This window comes from Camponotus floridanus, unplaced genomic scaffold (assembly GCF_003227725.1).
Source record: "Camponotus floridanus strain SB8 unplaced genomic scaffold, Cflo_v7.5 scaffold45, whole genome shotgun sequence".
Classification (NCBI taxonomy): Eukaryota; Metazoa; Arthropoda; class Insecta; order Hymenoptera; family Formicidae; genus Camponotus; species Camponotus floridanus.
The window spans coordinates 113,645-133,048 of NW_020229603.1; the positions used below are offsets into that span (position 1 = coordinate 113,645).

General features: G+C 36.7%; 5 protein-coding genes across 12 annotated transcripts; 2 read left to right on the forward strand and 3 right to left on the reverse strand.

Moving 5' to 3' along the window:
• The first annotated feature begins 699 nt into the window (after positions 1–699).
• Positions 700–6,684, forward strand: LOC105249346. Of its 3 annotated transcripts, none has more exons than XM_011254738.3 (6): positions 700–1,107; positions 3,052–4,556; positions 4,800–5,010; positions 5,085–5,194; positions 5,271–5,654; positions 5,785–6,684. In XM_011254738.3, exons 2-6 carry the CDS (start codon positions 3,204–3,206, stop codon positions 5,929–5,931), a joined length of 2,205 nt encoding a protein of 734 aa, XP_011253040.1. In that variant the 5' UTR covers positions 700–1,107; positions 3,052–3,203; the 3' UTR covers positions 5,932–6,684. The 3 variants fall into 3 exon arrangements, with proteins under 3 accessions (XP_011253040.1, XP_011253039.1, XP_019882517.1); XM_011254737.3 differs by lacking the exon at positions 700–1,107 and adding an exon at positions 1,582–1,842; XM_020026958.2 differs by lacking the exon at positions 700–1,107 and having other exon boundaries at positions 2,800–4,556.
• A 1,756-nt stretch (positions 6,685–8,440) lies between these two features.
• Positions 8,441–10,318, reverse strand: LOC105249345 (transmembrane protein 59-like). Of its 2 annotated transcripts, none has more exons than XM_011254735.3 (4): positions 9,840–10,318; positions 9,654–9,768; positions 9,093–9,391; positions 8,441–9,005 (listed from the first exon to the last, which is right to left on the reverse strand). In XM_011254735.3, the coding sequence occupies exons 1-4, from the start codon at positions 9,990–9,992 to the stop codon at positions 8,664–8,666; spliced, it is 909 nt and encodes a 302-aa protein (XP_011253037.1). In that variant the 5' UTR covers positions 9,993–10,318; the 3' UTR covers positions 8,441–8,663. The 2 variants fall into 2 exon arrangements, with proteins under 2 accessions (XP_011253037.1, XP_011253038.1); XM_011254736.3 differs by having other exon boundaries at positions 9,846–10,317.
• A 202-nt stretch (positions 10,319–10,520) lies between these two features.
• Positions 10,521–13,669, forward strand: LOC105249344 (cystathionine gamma-lyase). Of its 2 annotated transcripts, none has more exons than XM_011254734.2 (8): positions 10,521–10,600; positions 11,792–11,944; positions 12,131–12,418; positions 12,544–12,675; positions 12,770–12,905; positions 12,968–13,120; positions 13,244–13,409; positions 13,475–13,669. In XM_011254734.2, the coding sequence occupies exons 2-8, from the start codon at positions 11,795–11,797 to the stop codon at positions 13,617–13,619; spliced, it is 1,170 nt and encodes a 389-aa protein (XP_011253036.2). In that variant the 5' UTR covers positions 10,521–10,600; positions 11,792–11,794; the 3' UTR covers positions 13,620–13,669. The 2 variants fall into 2 exon arrangements, with proteins under 2 accessions (XP_011253036.2, XP_011253035.2); XM_011254733.3 differs by lacking the exon at positions 10,521–10,600 and adding an exon at positions 10,813–10,998.
• A 183-nt stretch (positions 13,670–13,852) lies between these two features.
• LOC105249343 (solute carrier family 35 member E2) lies at positions 13,853–16,400 on the reverse strand. The gene is made up of 5 exons (XM_011254732.3): positions 15,580–16,400; positions 15,157–15,408; positions 14,857–15,043; positions 14,569–14,772; positions 13,853–14,487 (listed from the first exon to the last, which is right to left on the reverse strand). The coding sequence occupies exons 1-5, from the start codon at positions 15,851–15,853 to the stop codon at positions 14,295–14,297; spliced, it is 1,110 nt and encodes a 369-aa protein (XP_011253034.1). The 5' UTR covers positions 15,854–16,400; the 3' UTR covers positions 13,853–14,294.
• A 492-nt stretch (positions 16,401–16,892) lies between these two features.
• LOC105249342 (prenylcysteine oxidase) lies at positions 16,893–19,313 on the reverse strand. Of its 4 annotated transcripts, none has more exons than XM_011254730.3 (8): positions 19,277–19,313; positions 18,790–18,946; positions 18,497–18,703; positions 18,273–18,414; positions 17,887–18,190; positions 17,690–17,813; positions 17,261–17,610; positions 16,893–17,177 (listed from the first exon to the last, which is right to left on the reverse strand). In XM_011254730.3, the coding sequence occupies exons 2-8, from the start codon at positions 18,875–18,877 to the stop codon at positions 16,923–16,925; spliced, it is 1,470 nt and encodes a 489-aa protein (XP_011253032.1). In that variant the 5' UTR covers positions 18,878–18,946; positions 19,277–19,313; the 3' UTR covers positions 16,893–16,922. The 4 variants fall into 4 exon arrangements, with proteins under 4 accessions (XP_011253032.1, XP_025267702.1, XP_025267704.1 ...); XM_025411917.1 differs by lacking the exon at positions 19,277–19,313 and adding an exon at positions 19,079–19,263; XM_025411919.1 differs by lacking the exon at positions 19,277–19,313 and adding an exon at positions 19,155–19,261.
• Positions 19,314–19,404: the final 91 nt, after the last annotated feature.

A 19,404-nucleotide genomic window follows, 5' to 3' on the forward strand; every position in this document is an offset into this window, starting at 1 on the left:
ATATATTGAAAAATTTTGTCGCGCCAGTTTCCCTCTATTAGAAAAATCCATGATGCGTCCCAGGTAGAAAAATGGAATGCGATGGAATCGCAAGCGTTTGTGGATTAATAAAAATGAAAATGTTTGTCATGCGCAGTGTAAAAAATTGTCGGGTTTCGTTTGCGACCAATGAAAATAAAAAAGATGTTCTCAGATTATGGGATATTCCCAAGCATGCGCCAACCCATGTTTTACACGCATGCGTCCACCCACACACAGCAGACTACGCGACAGATTGTTTAACCGGAAACGGAAGATAGCAGTGCCATGATTTTCCGGAGCGATAAGGATTGAGCACGATTGGATCGCGAGGTTACCGTGCCTTGTGCATATTTTCTAAAAATTTTCCTCAAAATGCTTTGGAAAAATATTATAAATTTAAATATTTTCTCAAGTAATGTATATCCAAGGAAATGGACCTCCGATCATTGTCCTTGCTCCTGCATAGATCAGATCTGCTTTGAAAGACATTACACCTGATATTAATGAGGAAATTCTAGAAAGTCTCTGTAAAATCATCATTCATTTAAATATTTTTTTCTGCTGGGAAGAGGGGGAGGAAAGTCGGCATGAAAGCGCCGGGCACCAGGTGACTTGTGGCCGATCCTGTCACCGGTACAAAAAGTGCGCGTTGTGTGTGCCATCTTGGCGCGGTCTCTCCATATCGCATTCAGTCGCACCCGGTGTTGGACCCGTTTGTTTTTAATCCGAAACTCGTACGACTAACAACGCGCGCGCATCGAGACACGATCAAACGATTCTCCAGCGATTGACGGACGAGACGCGGACATCCGTACACTTTCTACAGATATGTATTTAAATCATTTCGATTAGCTGCGTTTCGCGATTAGGTTGCTGCGTCGTTTCTCCCCGGCGAGCAGAAGCGTCGAATTGTTGGCGCGTCAGAGGCCATTCGAGAACCAACACGTTTCGTTTTCCCGTTAAAGATACTTCTGGATCCCGAGGTTACATACATTGCACGTAAAAGGAGATGACGCGTGCGGACAAGGGCAGAATGTCACGCGCGTAGAGGCAGACGACGAACGCGCCGACAAGGACGACGCATCGGTAAGTTTAACAATCCGGTGCCTTGTGTCGAAAAAGGAAGAGCGTGAATTCAATTATTAAATCGTCGCGTTTCCTCGACATTTCTTTCGCGTTTCGTCCGATCTTTTTGTACCCCGGACAGATATATAGGCGATCGAGAAGGAGCGAGCGCCGTCGCGCTCGGGAAAAGTGTACGCGTGTGCGTGTCCATCGCGTCGCGACAGCCGTTTATCGCGCCTTACACAGTCGCGCGAGTGGACGTTGCATCGGTGATACTGGCAGCATCGATATCGACGATGTTGATCCAGTGACAGCAAACGCGCGCGCGAGCGAGCGAGCGAGTGAGCAGCTGACGAGTACCGCGCCGGCACACATACACGGACGCGCGCGCCTCACACGTACGCACACTCACACGCGCAGGCGCGCGCGCGCCGGGAGCACACTGACGTTGGTAACGCGCCGCAGCCGAGAGCGTCTGCCCGCTGCCGACGCATTCACGCTGGTATTCGCACAGTCGCCGCGGCCGTGCGAGGTTTGTTTGAGGTTAGGGCGGCCATTTTCTCGCGCGCGTGTCTCTACGGACGTCTTTTTTTTTTCTTTCTTTCCCGGGGTACCTTCCGGGCGGCGTTCCGAATTCCGTCGCGAGTAATCGCGCGAGAATTCGCCGCGCACGTGATTATCGCTCGATCGTCCGTTCCACTTGGCGCGGACCGCAGGGAAGGAGGTGCGCACTTATTACGCGCTTTCGGCACATAGGTAAGTATAGGCGCGTATACTCCCTTTGGCGCGTGGAAAACCGTGCCTCTCGACTCGGACTCGTAGTGTCAACGCGGAAAAACGTGGGGTATCCGTCCATCTCGGAAAATCATTCCGGCGCGACGTTAGATATACCGGCGCCCGTGACTGTGGCCATTGTTTACGAGCGCGAGAATTGACCGATCGGTCGACCGTCACCGGGCCGGGACGGTCGGGCCGAAGGTCCGCGTGTGGCCGGTCCAGGTGCGGTGTCTACCGCGCCCGGAAGTTTGCACGACTCGGGGACCGGGGCCGCGGAGACGTCCGTGATTTTTCCGAGCCGTCGAGCGGAGGGTGTGAAACCCGCATCGGTTCGATCCGCGACGCGCCAGCGAGAGATAATCACGCGCGCGCCCGTCCTTCTATTCTCGGTGCACCTTCGGCTCTTCTCGCTCGAATAGCTCGAGCACGAATTCATAGAAGCGATAAGAGCGCGATTCAAAAACTTTTCTCGGAAGCGTGAGCCTGGACAACGATCGGCGCGACGCGTTGTCGTCACCCGTCGCGTTAACAACAATAACGCGCGTCTAATTAAAGGGGTCGCTCCGGTGGGATATTTGGCGCGGGGACGCCATAATTCGCGCGATCGACTGGCGGCCCTCTCGATCATCCGCGATCGGACGTTCCCTCTCGCCGCCCTCTGCGCCAGTTTCTGGACGGACGCGCGTCGTACGTGCGTGCGGTGACTACGTGCGTTGCACAACGAGAGGATCAGATTTAACGCGCGCGCGACGCGCGACGTAGGTAGGTGCGCGTACGCGCGTCCGTGATATCGCGCGCGCCAAAGAACGAGTTCGATAGAGCGCGCCCCGACGTCGGAGCGAGCGAGAGAGGAGGAAGGAGAGAGGGAGAGGGAGAGAGAGAGAACAGATGATCCGCGCGATTCTCGCAGCGACACGAGAGGAAGAGTAGGTACGCGACGAGCGAACAAGCGCGCCCGTGTCATCGGGAATGTTTCGAGACGGCATCGAAAGTAATAATCGTCGTAATAATACACGCGACGCACGATTTAAATTTCACATCGGCATCTGGTGATCGCAGCTGACCGGCGCGGCGAGTCACGCGGAGCGCGCGCGTTGACGCTGGAGCGAGAGATTATCGTGAATCATCGTCAATCGGTATTCGTAATCGGGTTCTAAAAGTTGACAAATGTGCGCTTCGTTTTTCAAGGGACGAGAGAGAGATCGCTGTTACTTTCGTGGTTAACCATCGACGTCGTCATCTCCGGCAGCGAGGTGCTGCTGTCGAACGGTTAGCGGCAACCGGCTGAAAGAAGGAGAGAGAGAAAGAGTGTCGCGCCCTGAAACAGTATATCGATACGAATGACAAAGATGCAACAGCACCCGGTGCAGGCAGCGGCGCAGATCACGCACGAGGAGCACATACTGGAGGCGATCGATCAGCTGCGTCGACGTAAAGCCCGCCCCGATGCCGATCGCATCTGCAATTACCTGCTGCGTAACTTCGCGGTGGACGCGCGCGACACGATCGCCGATCTTCACCGGCTGATCGAGGTCGAGAAGGTGATCCAGGTCGATTACAAGGGCAACACGAGCTACCGCAACGCGAAAAAGTGGTCGCGTCTACAGCTGTTCAAGAATCGCCCGGAGGGCTTCCTCAAGGAGAAGCTCAACTCCAGCATGGTGTCGAGCGCGGTCGCCGAGCTCGTCGTCGAGGAGCCCGATTACCTCGACCAGGGCGTCCCGGCCGGCCGCCTGATCGAGCAGCTGCTCGACGGGGTCTCGAGTCCGACATCGCGCCGCGTCGTCGAGGAGTTCCTAGGCCGGGAGGTAGCGAGCGGTAATCTCGCGCGCCTGTCCAATGGCAATTACTCGCTGGTAGCGACGTCCGACATGACGACGGACGCGACACCGTCGCGACGCAGCGGCGACTCACAGCCGTCCTCCTCCTCCTCCTCCTCCTCTTCCTCCACCTCCTCCGTCACCTGCGCCCTGGAGAACGGCACCGCGACGACGCAACGGCGCGTCGGGAAGGCGACGACGAGCAACGGCACCGTCAGCAATGGCACCGTCGGCAACAACGCCAGCACCAATGGTTTAACGGCAGCGACGACGACGGCATCGTCCGCGGCTGCGGAGCTCTACGAGTTCAACGAGACGGATAACCTCAGCGACACCACGTCCGGATCGTCGCGGTCGTCCTCGCGGCAGACGAGTCACAGCCCGAAACTGGATCAGCAGGATCAACAAGAGTGCATCAAGAAGGAAGAGTGCTATAATGTCGTGGGGAAAAATGACGCCGAGCGTGGCGGTGCCCCGTCTGTCGAGATGCCATGCAACGGCGTCGGCGAGAGCAAGCAGCACGCCGATTCCCTGGAGATAACGGCGGTGTCGTCGACGACGTTCGCGGAGAGCGACGTCGTCAAGGAGGAGCTGAAGGGTAACGATGTACAAAAGACAGCGACTAACCTTAAAAGGTCCGCCAAAGCCGAACGCAAGCAGCGTCTCTTCGCGAGGACGGACGATCGGATAGACATCGAGATCAAGTTCGAGGACTATCAACAGGGTAAGGAGGAGCCGGAGAAGCGCGAGGAGGCCGGTCGGCGGTCGAGCGAGGATCGCGAGGATGAGGATGCCGGCAGGAGCTCGTCGACGAACACATCCCCGACTCCGTCCAATGTAAACACCGGTGGATTTCGTAGTGCGAGGAGGAAGGTAAGTGTGTCGTGTGGCATTTGTGGTTATAGATAAACATTTGTAAATATTTTGAAACGTAATCTTTCACACATGAGCATTTTACTCCGACTCTCAGGATTTGTTTATCGATATTTAATATATCGTTATAGACATTTTTTTTTCTATGCAGATTTCCATTAAAGTCTATCTAAGATAGGAAAATGTGTTACGTTGATGAACAACTCTTAAATCAATCATTTTATGTTTGCTTTTATATTTTAGAGAGCCAGGAAAGTATTTGATCCTTCCGACAACAATCTAGTGAAACGCAAACGTGGTAGACAGCCAAGTAACCATAATAAAAATTCTATATTGCAAGATCCTCAGGATTCTATCAAGGTAAACGTCAAAGATGGACCGTGCAGGCAATGTAGTCTTTGTGCCAAGGAAAAACAAGAAGCTCTCGTAGCTTGTAGAGACTGCACAGTACGAGGTAAAATTCTTTAAACAAAATTAATTTGTTTCAATTTTTTGTCGCATCACTTATGTATTATATCACATTTATAGCACATCCAAGTTGCATTTACAGTCCAGAGGAGATGCTTCAAAAGGTCAATAGTAATTGGCAATGCGAACGCTGTAAAACTTGTACCGTATGTTGCGAGACATCTGATGCTGTAAGTTTTTGATACATAGTTTCCTATTTCATTCAATATTTTCGATCATTAATTTTTATTTTATTCTTTTCTTCAGGGACCTCTAGTGACTTGTTTTAACTGCGACGATGCCTATCATTATTTTTGTCACACGTCGCGTGTCACAATATCAAAATCAAGTTCCAAATGGTATTGCAATGAATGTGCACAAAAACAGCAGTGCAAAGTGAACGACAGCCAAAACGCTAATTTGGTTAATGGAACTAGTAGACCGGATAGCCCGTCCAATGCACCAATCTTACCACCAGTTCTGAGCCCGCAGGTCTCTCCTACTAGGGGTTCTTCGGATCAAATGGACGACGATGGTCCGAAAGGTCCCATCGATCCGAATATTCCTGACGCGAGGAGTTGGACCTCTGAACAAGTATATCAATATTTCGCTAGATTGTTTCCCAAAGAAGCTGAGGTCTTTCGGCAGCAGGTAAATTTATACTAATTGAACGTAATATCTTGCCCACATGATCGTTTCAGTGCTCGCTTGTATTTGTTGGCATTTATCATATATGTATCTCGTTATATATATAAATATATCGTTTACATTTGTATTTCAGGAAATAGACGGCCATGCGCTTCTAATGATGAGTCGAAAAGATGTATTATGTGGACTTAATTTACTACTAGGTCCCGCCTTGAAGATTTATCGACACGTGTTGAAGCTTCAGTTTCGCAGAGACGATCCCGAACTCTATTGGCAATAATACAGATGATCTTGTGTAAAATTGATTATTATCTTTACTAAGTTGTATGCGATCTAAGTTACAAGATTTAATTTATATATTATATAAATTAAATCTGATAGATTAAAATTGCGATAATTCTCTAGTTTCTAGGCATCTATGTTGTATATATGAATTATATGTGTGATATATTGCTAAAGATCTCTTGCGGATATTGAGGATATCCTCTTGCCGATTCGCGCTCTTAATAACGTAACTATTGAAGCGGGTTTCGTTTCTTGTTGAGTTCCGCATTGAAAAGATATGTCGATATACATGCTAAAGTACATAGAGACGAATTCTACCGGCAATAATATAGATAATGTCTAGCATGAAATCAATCTTCACGGCATTGTATATGTGATTTATATTGTACAAATTAAGCCTTCTTAGAGATTAAGGTCGCGACATAACTCTACTTCTACATGATTCACATTGTATATATATGAGATATATCGCTAAAGATCTCAAGCGAGTGATCTGTCGCCAAGTCAGTATCGATTTATTGATGTATGTACACACGCGATTATATGTATACTTAATGTACATATTATTCCGCCTTTTTCATGCGCGGTGTTTTATAAAAAGGAACAGATATTTTCTATCTCCGAACTGTTACTTGTTAATGTTACATTTACGTCTATATGAGAATTCTAGACGCTGTTTGTTCGAAACATGATGAAAACAGTTGGACATATGAAATAAAGAGAGAAACTACTGACTGATTTTACACGATTTTGTGTCACATAACAAACTTATATTTTATTTCCAGATTTTACATATACGAGAGTAACACATACATACTTATTTGTAGAATGTAATTATATAAGATATCTATTCAAGGAACATGATACTTTGGTTTACATGTACTTTTCTATTACGCAATAAATATTTTGATATTTATAAATACACTATAACATCTTTAAGGATTTCTATAACATCTAATCATAGACTTTGAGATACACATGGATATATAGGAATGCTTTAGCTATTCTCAACAAATTACATCAGAGGGAGAAAACACGTAAAATCTTATTTTCTACATTTGGTATATATATAACAATAAGATTTAATTCAAGAATATATAAAAGTCTTGCGAACAGGAACTTGAATTATTTACTTTTTGTACAATACATATACGTTAAATATTTCTAGATTACATGTAAATTTTTACAAGATTTAAAACTTTCAAGACTAGCGCAACACTACAAAGCTAAAGTGTTGTAAAAGATTTTAACATATTTTTCTTATACATTGACCTCGTATCGTCGTATCTAACAAAAGATAAAAATTTGCCTACTATTTATTGCTATTTCTTGTGTTCCTTAAAAATAAACAATATAAATACAGTTATCATAATAACATATGTAAAGAGTTTTATAACAAATACTGCAAATAATATACAATGTCTATCAATAATTTAATACTTTACTGTCTCATATTTCTTTAATGATAAAAATTAATGAGAAATTTAAATCAAATATTTTATATATTAAAATTGCGGGAATATATCATAAATATATACAATATATTACCTTACATTCTATAAACACATTCTAACTAATATATGATAGATATGACGTTTTATAAAAATTCTGAAAAGATTCGCGTGAAATGCATGTATATATAAAATATATATATGATATATATATATATATATATATATATATATATATATCCAATTATAATTATATTTGTATATATTGTAATCCGCAAAGATGTAGCTATCATAATTCTCGCGTATATTATGCATAAATACAAGATAAAATATTGCTGACGCTATATGTGATAAATTTAAAACGATAAAATAATGTGCCATCAAAGAAATTATAAATATAATTTTAATTTATCCAGCAGAAATTGGAAAGTCTTTGTTTCTATACAGGAAATTTCAATCTTTCCTTCACGCAAAAAAAGACATAAAAAAAATGTTTGTATATATAATATAAAATTTATATATCTTCCACAGTATAGACAGATTTATGTGAAAAAGTTTGACTAATATATCACGATGTATAATCCTTTAACTATTTCCATAGCTGTGTGTGTTGTACTACGATCATTTCGATTCTTGGATAGTGATTTGCCGCAAAATAATAAGAGCGACGAAATCAAATGATATTTTGATTATGTACCTATATTGTCATTGAAAAATTTTTAAGTCTATTTCTTTTGCAAATTTGAACTTGTTCGTTGTATAATTATATTTGTGTTTAAATATATATATATATATAAATTATTGCATTTAGAAATGAAAAGATATATTTTTAATATTAAAAGTATATCTTGCTTCATATACATATACATCTAAAAAATTAATAGATGAGGAAGAGTTTGTAATATAATTATGCATTACACAACATAAATTTTTCGAAAAATTCAATTTTGTATTATCATAAACTTTTCTTTTCTGTCATCTCACATTTGTTACTTTATGTTATATATATTAATAAATAAAATTAAATGCATCAATTATATATATATATAAAAAATAACAAAGAAATAATTTGATTTTTCTCTATGGTATTATATACTATGAAATGCAATTTAAGTTAATGTGCGCAATTGCCCATAAACTTAAAATATTCACAATACTGTTGTTAGATATTTGTATCATTGCATTGTTATATTATACTAAGGCTTTCGAAACGGGATACAATCGCATGTCGCGTAAAATCCTCATCGAAATGTCGTTAAATAACATCGAAAGCTAATTAAAACTTACAGTGATTGGACGAATATTCATATTTAGGTGGCGGTTCTTTGTACAATGGTGCTTCATCTGGCATATACAATGCAACTTTAGGCGAACTAGACATGTCGATTAATACATCTTTGCGAGACGTTGTTGGGACATCGCCTGTTGATAGACAAAGCCACATCATGGACAGCATTATGAATACTGCTATGGCAAAGGCAAAGAGCCAATAAGGTACTCCAATATCCCAATAAGGTATTCTTATCTGTTTTAATGCACAATGAAACCAGTCAGAGCCAGACATAGATGTTTGCTCGGTTTCACCAGAATAATCAGAAGACAAAGCATAATCCACAGTCTGCGATTTCACAAATTACAAAATGCATGTTTTATATTTATATCAAAAGATATCCTATTAAGTAATTAAAGAAAATGTTACACTTACACCAGCATCCATTGGCACAGTTTTAACATAGGTTTGTGGCAACTTGAAGCCATCGGTATCCCACCATCCAGGAAGAAGCTCCTTGCGTAATCCAGGATCAGTTAATATATCATTCTCTGGTACATCAGGTGACATTAATAAAACATTAGAATCTATGTCTTCTTCGATGCGATAGAAAACAGAGATGGGGAGTCGAGATAACAACTCTGAAATTCGTGGATTTTTTGCTTTTGCCATAAAATCACAACCAACGCTACAGACATAACGATCTTGCAGGTTTGTATAAGCTTCGGTGCATGCTGTAAATATATATATGGGTATATAAAAGTAATCTTATATTGTGAGAAGTTTGAATATTTTGTATAACAAGTTATATACATAGTCAAAAGCAATCTTATATAACAAGAAAAACAACTCTTTTAAATTATATTCACAAAGATACAATTTATAACATTTTTGCACTTATAATAAAATAAAATATTTCTGAAAATTTATGCAATATAATCTTAAAAGATAAACATACATAAAAGATAATCACACAGTACAAATAATCTCACGTACAAGTCTCGCAAGCATCTCTAGTGCCATTCAAACTATTTGGTTCTCTTTCAGGATGCAAGTCGACTAGATTAAAGAATCTGCAGCCTCGCTGACAGCAGGATTTTACATAAATGTTCTAAAAATATAGGACAGATAAATAAGTATAACAATGTAGTAGAATCAACATCGAAAACGAGAGAAACTAACACGCACGTTTGAAGAATCAGTAGATTGAAAGATCAGTAGATTTTCGCATAAATTGATGCAGGGATCCTCGCGAGTATAAAAAGTATCCCCGCGAGTCAACTCTGCGACCATCAACATCAGCAACGCAGTGATTTCAGCTTCTCCTATTTTCATTTTTACAACAGTTGTATGCAGTTTTCCCAAATTTTAGCTTTTTTCCTTTTTGACGTTCCGGCTGTCAAAGAGGCGAATACGATAAGAGGCTCGCAATAAACACAACACTAAGCTTCACTCATCGATCCTCTCTCCTCGCTTTTTTCCATTTGATATCGATAATCCTAAATTTGCAAATATTAAATTACCATTTATCCTTATCATCGATGTCGTGACTATTTCGATACCGAATGTGTTATCAAAATGATTTGCCAGATTTGCGGAGGTCGCGATAGGAGGACCGACTTGAGAAATTGACAAGCGAATAATCGAGCAAATATCGATTTAATTATAGTATACGCTACACTACTGGTTCACGTGCACAGATGTCAAGATGAGCCGACCAATGGGAAAGCTGGATCGCGAATGGAATTTGGACGGACAAGGTTGATTTATAAAAATATTGCAAATTGAATCTATAGATACGATGCCCATATAAAAATTTTCTAAAATTACTTAATAAGAATCATTATTATATTTTTTACAGATCGATGCACTTTTGCTACTGAGAGTGAATTCAGAAAAAAATAAATCTTTGAAGAGGAAAGAAAGTTTAGGCGGTGGTTTAGGTGAGCAGAAAAGATATCTTTACATGTAAATAATTTGCAAATCTTCTTTTATAATGGATAAAATGTTGCACATAATAAATATTGCAATTAATAAATGTTGCAATTAATTTTGAGTCTAAATAATCGTAATTGCGTTAAAAGATAAATGAACGAATAAATGTCAATAATCTAAAAAAGCGATATCTCAGATTGCACGATATATCGAACATTATTGCACACAGTGCTACTTAGTGTTGATACTATGTTGAGTGTCACATGCTATCCTTTTTTTTATCTGCCATGCATATAAATTGTCAATTTCGCAAGAGTTATAAGTTGCTGTCGCGATAGCGAGTCATTCAGTCGACGTTCAGCGATATTCAACGAAATCAACATCGACGAAATCAAGTCTTTTATCGGTAAAAATCTCTGAAAAAATTTTTTCTTCATTTTTTCATTAAAAAAGATGATTTCATCGCTCAAATATTGATTGAAATAAAAAAAGATAGTCCTATTATCACGCAACTTTAAGCTGCACTTTCTGAATTGAAGAATAAAAAAAGGTGTTTCTTTTGTCCATATTGGTCAAAATCTGGACGAATTCTATTCCAGAAAGTAAATTTTGGAATGCAAACTTACACAGAAAATAATAATGTACATTCATGTTTTTCGAGACAAACACCAGAAAACGAATGTAGAAAAAATACTAAGAAAAATAGATGAATTCGTGTTTATCGCCAAAATTAAAATATAACAATATATAATTGAAAAAAGTTTTAATGTATTGATAAATATTATAATCTTGAAAGAAAATGTTGATTTTTATAGTATTTTTGTTATTAACAAAAAAAGTTATTAATTTTCTAATTTGAATTTTAATTCTTAAAGATCACATATGTTATTTTAATCATATCGATATTTTAACAATAGAACATCCTGGAGGTCTTAAAATAAAAAGAAATGCTTAAAATTTATTTTTTAATTTTTATTGTACACAATCATTTTCTGCAGCAAAAAAAATATAAATTTTTTACAAATATTTTATAACAAAACTGATATTATGTAACTTTGTACATGATTAAGACACTACAGAGCAAAACAAGTGTAATCTAAAAAGATTAAATATACTTATGTGTAACTTTAAATCTGATTATCAGATAATGTATATAGTTGATAAATTATCTATGGTAATAAAATTTTTATTAAAAATAGATCATGACTTCAAATGGAGTGCCTGAAACTAGAGGTTTTGCTACCAAAGCTATTCATGCAGGACAAGATCCATTGCAGTGGAACCATGGTTCACTTGTGGCACCTTTGGTAATGTCCACAACATTTCAGCAGGATGGTCCAGGTCAGCATAGGGTAAGCTTAAAATACATGAATAATTCACTAAAATTTATTTCTAACTCAATACATAACTCTTAATTGATAGCAATTGGTCTTTTTTATTCCTTCAATCAGTATCAATCATAGCTAATAAATTGTATGCAATATTTTGTTTTCAAAGAAATATAATATATGTATAACAGCATTTTAATTTTAATTTAGGGCTACGAATATGGTAGAAGTGGCAATCCAACACGTAATGTGCTAGAGACATGCCTGGCTGCTCTAGAAGAGGGGAAACATGGTATTACCTATTCATCTGGTTTAGGTGCAACAACTGGAATTACTTCTTTATTGCAAAAAGGAGATCATCTTATCGCTGGAGATGATCTTTATGGTGGAACTAACCGTTATATTCAAAAATGTTTGATCAATCATGGTGTCACATATTCCTTTGTAGATGTGACTAAAGTAGAGAATGTTATAAATGCCATACAACCAAATACAAAGGTTAAATATTATTCTCTTACTATTTACAGTTTACTTTGCTTTTGAATTTAATTTTACTTTAAGTATATATACATGGAATTTTTAACATTTGATTTCATTTTTTTTGCATTTTGCATAATTTACAGATGATATGGTTGGAAACACCAACAAATCCTTTATTGAAACTTGGAGACATTAAAGCTGTTGCTGATAGCTTAAAGTCTCGTCCAGATATTATTCTAGTCGTCGATAATACATTCTTGACACCCTATTTTCAGGCAAGTTCAGCTCACAATTTTTTGAAAAAAATATTTAGATGTATATAAATAGAAACTATGATATATAAAAACATACTATACTTTTTTAAAACAGAAGCCACTTGAACTTGGTGCTGATATATCTATGCATTCGCTAACAAAATATATGAATGGCCATTCAGACATTGTTATGGGAGCTGCAATCACGCGTCGAGATGATCTCGCGGAAAAGTTACGATTCTTTCAAAATGGTAAATCAATAATACTTTAAAATGTATTTGAAAGTTTTATATAACATGTTTTTGGAATCCAGCTGCAGGTGTTGTTCCATCGCCCTTTGACTGTTCTATGGTCATCCGCGGTTTGAAGACGCTCGAACTCAGAATGCAACAGCATATGAAAAACGGCTTGGCAGTAGCAAAATTTCTGGAGTCTCATCCTTGCGTCGAGCGAGTGATTCATCCTTGTATATATACATTTTTTTTCTTTATCTCTATTACATAACAAGATTACATAACAAGCTTTAATACTTATTTAATATCTGATAAAATATTTGATAAAATATCTCAAGGCATTCGTATCATTGTAGATCTCCCGTCGCACCCGCAGCATGAGTTGGCGCTCAAACAAACAACTGGTCACAGCGGTATGATTTCCTTCTATCTGAAAGGTGATGCACACAAGTTTTTAAAAGCATTGAAGGTCTTCACTTTAGCTGAATCATTAGGAGGATATGAGTCGCTGGCTGAAATACCGTAAGTACACCAAATTAATTGACATTAAATATTTATATGCGTATTAATAAATTTTTCTTACATAGATACATTATGACGCATGCATCAGTACCCGAAGATATGCGAATTGCATTAGGTATAACAGATAAATTGATTCGGTTATCTGTCGGTATCGAAACGGAACAGGATGTCGTAGACGATATTAAACAAGCATTAGCTGCTTGTGAATAAATTAACAAACGTTCGGATAACTATAAAAATTATATATATATATATAACTATAAAATTGGAAAACTATAAAAATAATATATATTCTAATTTGTATATATACTAATTTTAATAATGTAGAATGGATATTATAGACCTTTACACATACATTGTCAAAGATTTTTATAGCTATGCAAATACTTGCTACAATATCAATAGATATAAAGAAATTTTATTTTTATCAAACATTTTTACATTCCACAGTTCTTTCAAATTTACATTAGGAACATTATATAATACAGTACAATAATCAAATACTTGTTGACACATGTACATCACTCATTCCAATTTCTTTTGGTTTCCTATGTGCATCAGGTATGTATATGTGCAAATATTGTTTAAAGTCCAAAGACAATTACATCTTAAAATGACGCATTTTCTTTTCGATAGATCACAGAAATTACAATATAATTGGCAAAAAATTGATAAACATAATTTTCGATTGAGCATATATTTTGTCTTAATATATTTCTGATATCAGTAATATATATTATCCCACATTTTTCACTTAATGCGATATTGCTGTATAAAATTTGGGAATATTATTTGTACTACCAATATGTAATAGGTTTGATGGAGTGATATAAATTTTTCTTTTTACATGTACATAGATATTTATCTTATCTTCGAAAAGTTGTCTTACTGTAAATTGATCTTTGATGAATGTCGTAACTTTGTTTTATTCATCTTGTCGTATTCTTGTGCTCGATTGTACAGCAACACTCCTGCTATGACCGAAGAAGTGCCAAGTGCTGATAATCCCGTTACTGGATTATTAAATAATAAGACTGAGAGCCATATTAGGAAAGCTCTCTTTGCAGTATTAGCAACACTGTAATATCACTTTGTGCTTTAAAATCATGTACGAGAAATATATTCTAATTACACAGAAGAAAGATATTCTATTACATACCTGTGTGTTACAGGACTGATGTAGTCCATAAGTACATAAGCAGTGATGCTTTGGAAATGGAAAAACACTCCATTAAGGAGAAATGCCGCGAATAATTTAAAACTCAGGGAATGCTCAAGTGTAGGTAAATCGACCAACAATATCGATACTGGTATTTGTACAACGATTGAGGCTAAACTGGTATAAAACTGTAATTCCGCTGGTCTAAAAATAATAAGATTTCTTTTTTTTTTAAGATACATTTAAAGCGATTTCAAGCATTCAAGCATTATAATTAATATCACTTACGTATATTTGAAATTATCACCACTGATCAACATCTTTGAATACACATTTTGCAAACATTCAGTTACATTTGTCGCCATAGCAGCGATGAACCCCCTAAGATCAAAACTAATTTCATTGATGGAACATAACGCTAGTCCACCCATTACTGGTATTAAAGATAAATTTACATATAACCCCGTGTGTTCCCCTAAAATAATAAAATGTTGAGTACAATCAATTATTGAAAATCAAGTTTGAATTTTTATCATAAGGTATAAGAGAGGAAATAAATATAACAATATATAAATTTATAATTCTTACCTAATAAATATCTGCTAATGAGGACGGTGAAGAGTGGTGCACTACTCTTTATAGTTTCTGTGAAACTTACAGCTACATAATTTAACGATACTAGACCTAAAACTACCGTTGCAAATCTCGTGCATCCTACTAGTGTCATATGTTTGTAAAATCCAGGAGGTCTCATCAATCTTGGACTCGCTTTGTACATACCACAAGGAAAGTACATTTGTATCAGTCCACAAATTGCAGTCATCAACATTTGACAAGCACCTATTATAGATAAGACAGAAACAAAGAGAGATTAATAGGTATTTAAAATATAATTATGAGAAATATAAAAGTTGCTAGAATTTAAATATCCAATTATTATAAATTGTTTGTTTCTTTAATGTACAGAGATAACTATACTTGATAACGTCTTCCTCAGAAATAATCACTTACCCAGAATAGTAGGATCACCCTCCATGTAAGATAGTATGTATTTGTTGAGAAACAAGGTACATCCGCTGAAGACATACCACAAGGTGAGGAAGAGGAGCGCTCTGGGATTGAAGAGACCGCCCTTTGTGTCGCTCGTCAAAACGATCACGTCCTCCCGTTTCCTCGCATGATCCGCATACTGCTTCGGCTGAGCGTCATGCGACGTGGACGAGCCTTCGATGGGGTCTCCACGAACGGTTTGCGGGTAATTGATACGCACAGAATAATTCTCCATCGCGCTCTTCTCTCTCTTTACTTCCTCGCGAAAGCGCGAGGCTTACGAGAGGTGCCGTGAGCGAGAAATCACATTTTCACGTCGTTCCGATGCTTAATACTGCGAAAACTTTTTTTTATCCCTCAGCGACTTTCGCGCGTTTTATAGGTTAAGTTAGGTTATTGAACCGTATCGCGGTTGCTTGACATATCAAGCAATCAAGCGAATCGGCAAGGATTATTCGACTAAATACTTATTCCCATTTATCGTTCACAATAATAGCCAACATGTTGCGTCTCCTCTTCTCTTTGTTTTCTTTTTCCCCTTTTTAGTTATTCGTTCCCTAAAACCTGGATTACTTTTCCTCTTTTTCACTTCGTCTCTTTTGTTATTCTTCAATTTTGGTTGATATATAGATTTTTTTTTCTATTTGTAGTGGAAATGAAGAGTTTGTCTGTCATCGCATTCTAGAGAACCTGCGTACGCTGTCTTACAAGTTACAAGGCCGCGACATATTTACCGGCGAAACCATTCCGTCATCTGTCATGTTCTGTCGAGCGCCCTATTGGTCAACTGAACAACAACATTATCATTGATATGATGTGAGTTTGCTTGAAGAAAAGAAATGTAAGATTTTACAAGTATAAAATTTTATTTCTTTATTTAAAAAAAAATAATAAAATCTAATATATATATATATATATATATATATATATATATATTAGAGTATATATAAAATAAGTTCTATATTCTAAAATAAGTTATATATAAAATAAGTTCTTTTTTTGAGCAATTTCAAGAATCTACAAGGTATCAATATTAATAATCTTTATTCTTACATATTTTTCAAATTCACTTTTTTATTCCAGTTTTGATTTTACATTTCTGTTATAAGAAATGATATAAAAAATACTTTAACTATTATTTATTAAAATTTTTATTAAAATTATACTATTTCACAACTATCATATAATTGTTGTCAATTGCTATAAAAATATTTATAATAACGTTATGTATTAATTACATACTAATTATTATATAACGATATAATAATATGCACTGTATTGTGTATAATAATACACTTAAAATATTATAATTCTACTTTTCTAATTGAATCCTTATGGATTTTTTTATTTAATACAAGGTTGTATTTTTGGACAAAATTATCATGTGCCAAGATAGCGATATTTCTTCCAGCTACTGCACTCATCTCCATTGCGCTACCAGCCCATTCAATTGCATTGATATGATATAACGCATCATGTAATTTGAACTGATCAAAATGTACATTTGTACTTGAGTAATGGGGATATGCTTTCCAAGCAATTTCCTTTTTTTCAGTGACCTTATAACACAAGAAAAAAATTATCAATTACAATAAAATCCATCTTCTTTTAAGATGTCATATATAAAATAATCATTTTATACATGAGAAAACATATTTTTTAGAAGCTTTGTTCCCAGTGGTTCTCTGCTAAAGATTTTCCAATTTTGCGAATTTATATCAAATGATCCATCCACAGAAGTCGCTTTTGCAATTGAGCTGATTTTTGTTTTGTTGGGATTACAACTTAATATAATATCCACAGTCTCTTGCAAACCAAAATATTTTGGATTAAGATCTCCATTAATAAATGTTGCATATGTCGTTTGATAGTCTCCTGGAAACACTAAATTATCTGGAAAATCGACGAACTTTATCGGAAATTCTTGATCATGTGTAAGTGGTGCAGCAATAATTACAATATCATATGTAGATGTCATTGTATCTACACTATCTGAAATGTATAATGTATATATAATTATTAATTTATTTAACATTTATCAATGTATGTTTTACACTCGTCTATTGTATACCTTTATTTTTATAAGTCACTTCATATTGACTCGAATCGCTGCTGTCTACTATATTACGGATTTTTGTAACACGACTTGGTATTATGTTTACATATTTATTTCTATAAATGAGATGTTCCGGTACCTAACATTTTTAAACTAATGTATATTTTACAAACATAATCAAGATGTAACAATAATAATAATATAATTATTACTGCTTTATTTCCTCCCTTAACAGACCATAGATTAGCATCTGCACCAGCTATGGATATTAAACCAACAAAACTCTGAATATTAACATCTTGACCATAATTTACTACAACAGTAGCTTGCACTATTTCATTAATCAATCTTTCTGTAAAACCCATATGTAAAAGATGATCCTTTACAGACGATTGCAATAAACTCGGGAATTCTTTATTCATAGCTGATAGCAATGCAGTGACATTGAGAAAAGATTTTCCCTCATCCTGTAGATGATATATATTCTCAAATTCTTCTACTATGTCATCTACATATCTGTCAATGTGAATATAAGAAATTTTACTTTTTCATAGTCTGTTAGTTTGTTATAGCGTACAATTTTATGCATGTAAAATACCTTTTAAGTTTATACACTTGAAAACCATATCTGTGAACTAACTTTGCCAGTGATATAACATACCATGTGCTTTCCTCAAATACAAATTCATCTCCATTCCAAATACCATACTTTAGTCCACTGTAAGAATTATGCTCTAGACCTGAAATACCTGCTTGTTAGTAGCATCCTTTGATGTAACTGTTTAATAATATAGTTATATCTAAACAAAATTCTGTATTTACCCAAAAGTTTGACAAATTTCTGCATATACATGTTCTTAGGGTGTAAAATTGCACCACCAGCTTCCATTTCAATGTTATCAATTTTTACAGTTGCCAATCGTCCACCAATAGTTTTTGCTTCGTATAAATCAATCTTCAAACTTCCATTGAATAACTCTGTGAGAAAATGCGAAGTGGATGCACTGCCAATGCCACCTCCTATGATGGCTAACAATAAAAGAAGAAATTAAATTTAAACAGATGTTAAAAAAAACTTATATAAATCTTTTATAAAATATTAAATAAATCCTCACCAATACGAGGAATAGGTATTTCAAGGCACGTCCCATATTTGAGTATCAGTATTGCAAATATTAACAATATTATATGTTGCTTCATCATATTTCAAATGAATGTTAGAGATTTTGCAAAACGTATTTATATAACAAAGTAATATATGGAAATTGGGCTCTGTAATTAAACAACAATTCGAAAAAGGAGCAATTAAAAGCCACCGCGGATGGTAGTGCATAAAATTTTTTAAAGGTGAGTGATTCGCGAAAATTTTTTTTTGAAGCGTTTTAATTTTCGCGAATCGCTCACCTTTAAAAAATTTTATGCACTACCATCCGCGGTGGCTCTTAATTGCTCTTTTCTCGACGTATTTATATATTTTTACGAGTTATGTAATCATTCAGAGGTCTGTTCTTCAGCTGAACTGATAAGAACGGTTACAACTACACCAGTTTAAAGATTATTTTGTTTATTTTTTACATTGAGAGAAAAATAAAACTTTTGTACCAGTGCAACTATAAAGAGCAGACCTCAGAACATTTGTGTTGATATGATATATATGTATATAAATTTTTGCAAATATATCACATTTATATATATATATATATATATATATATATATATATATATATTTT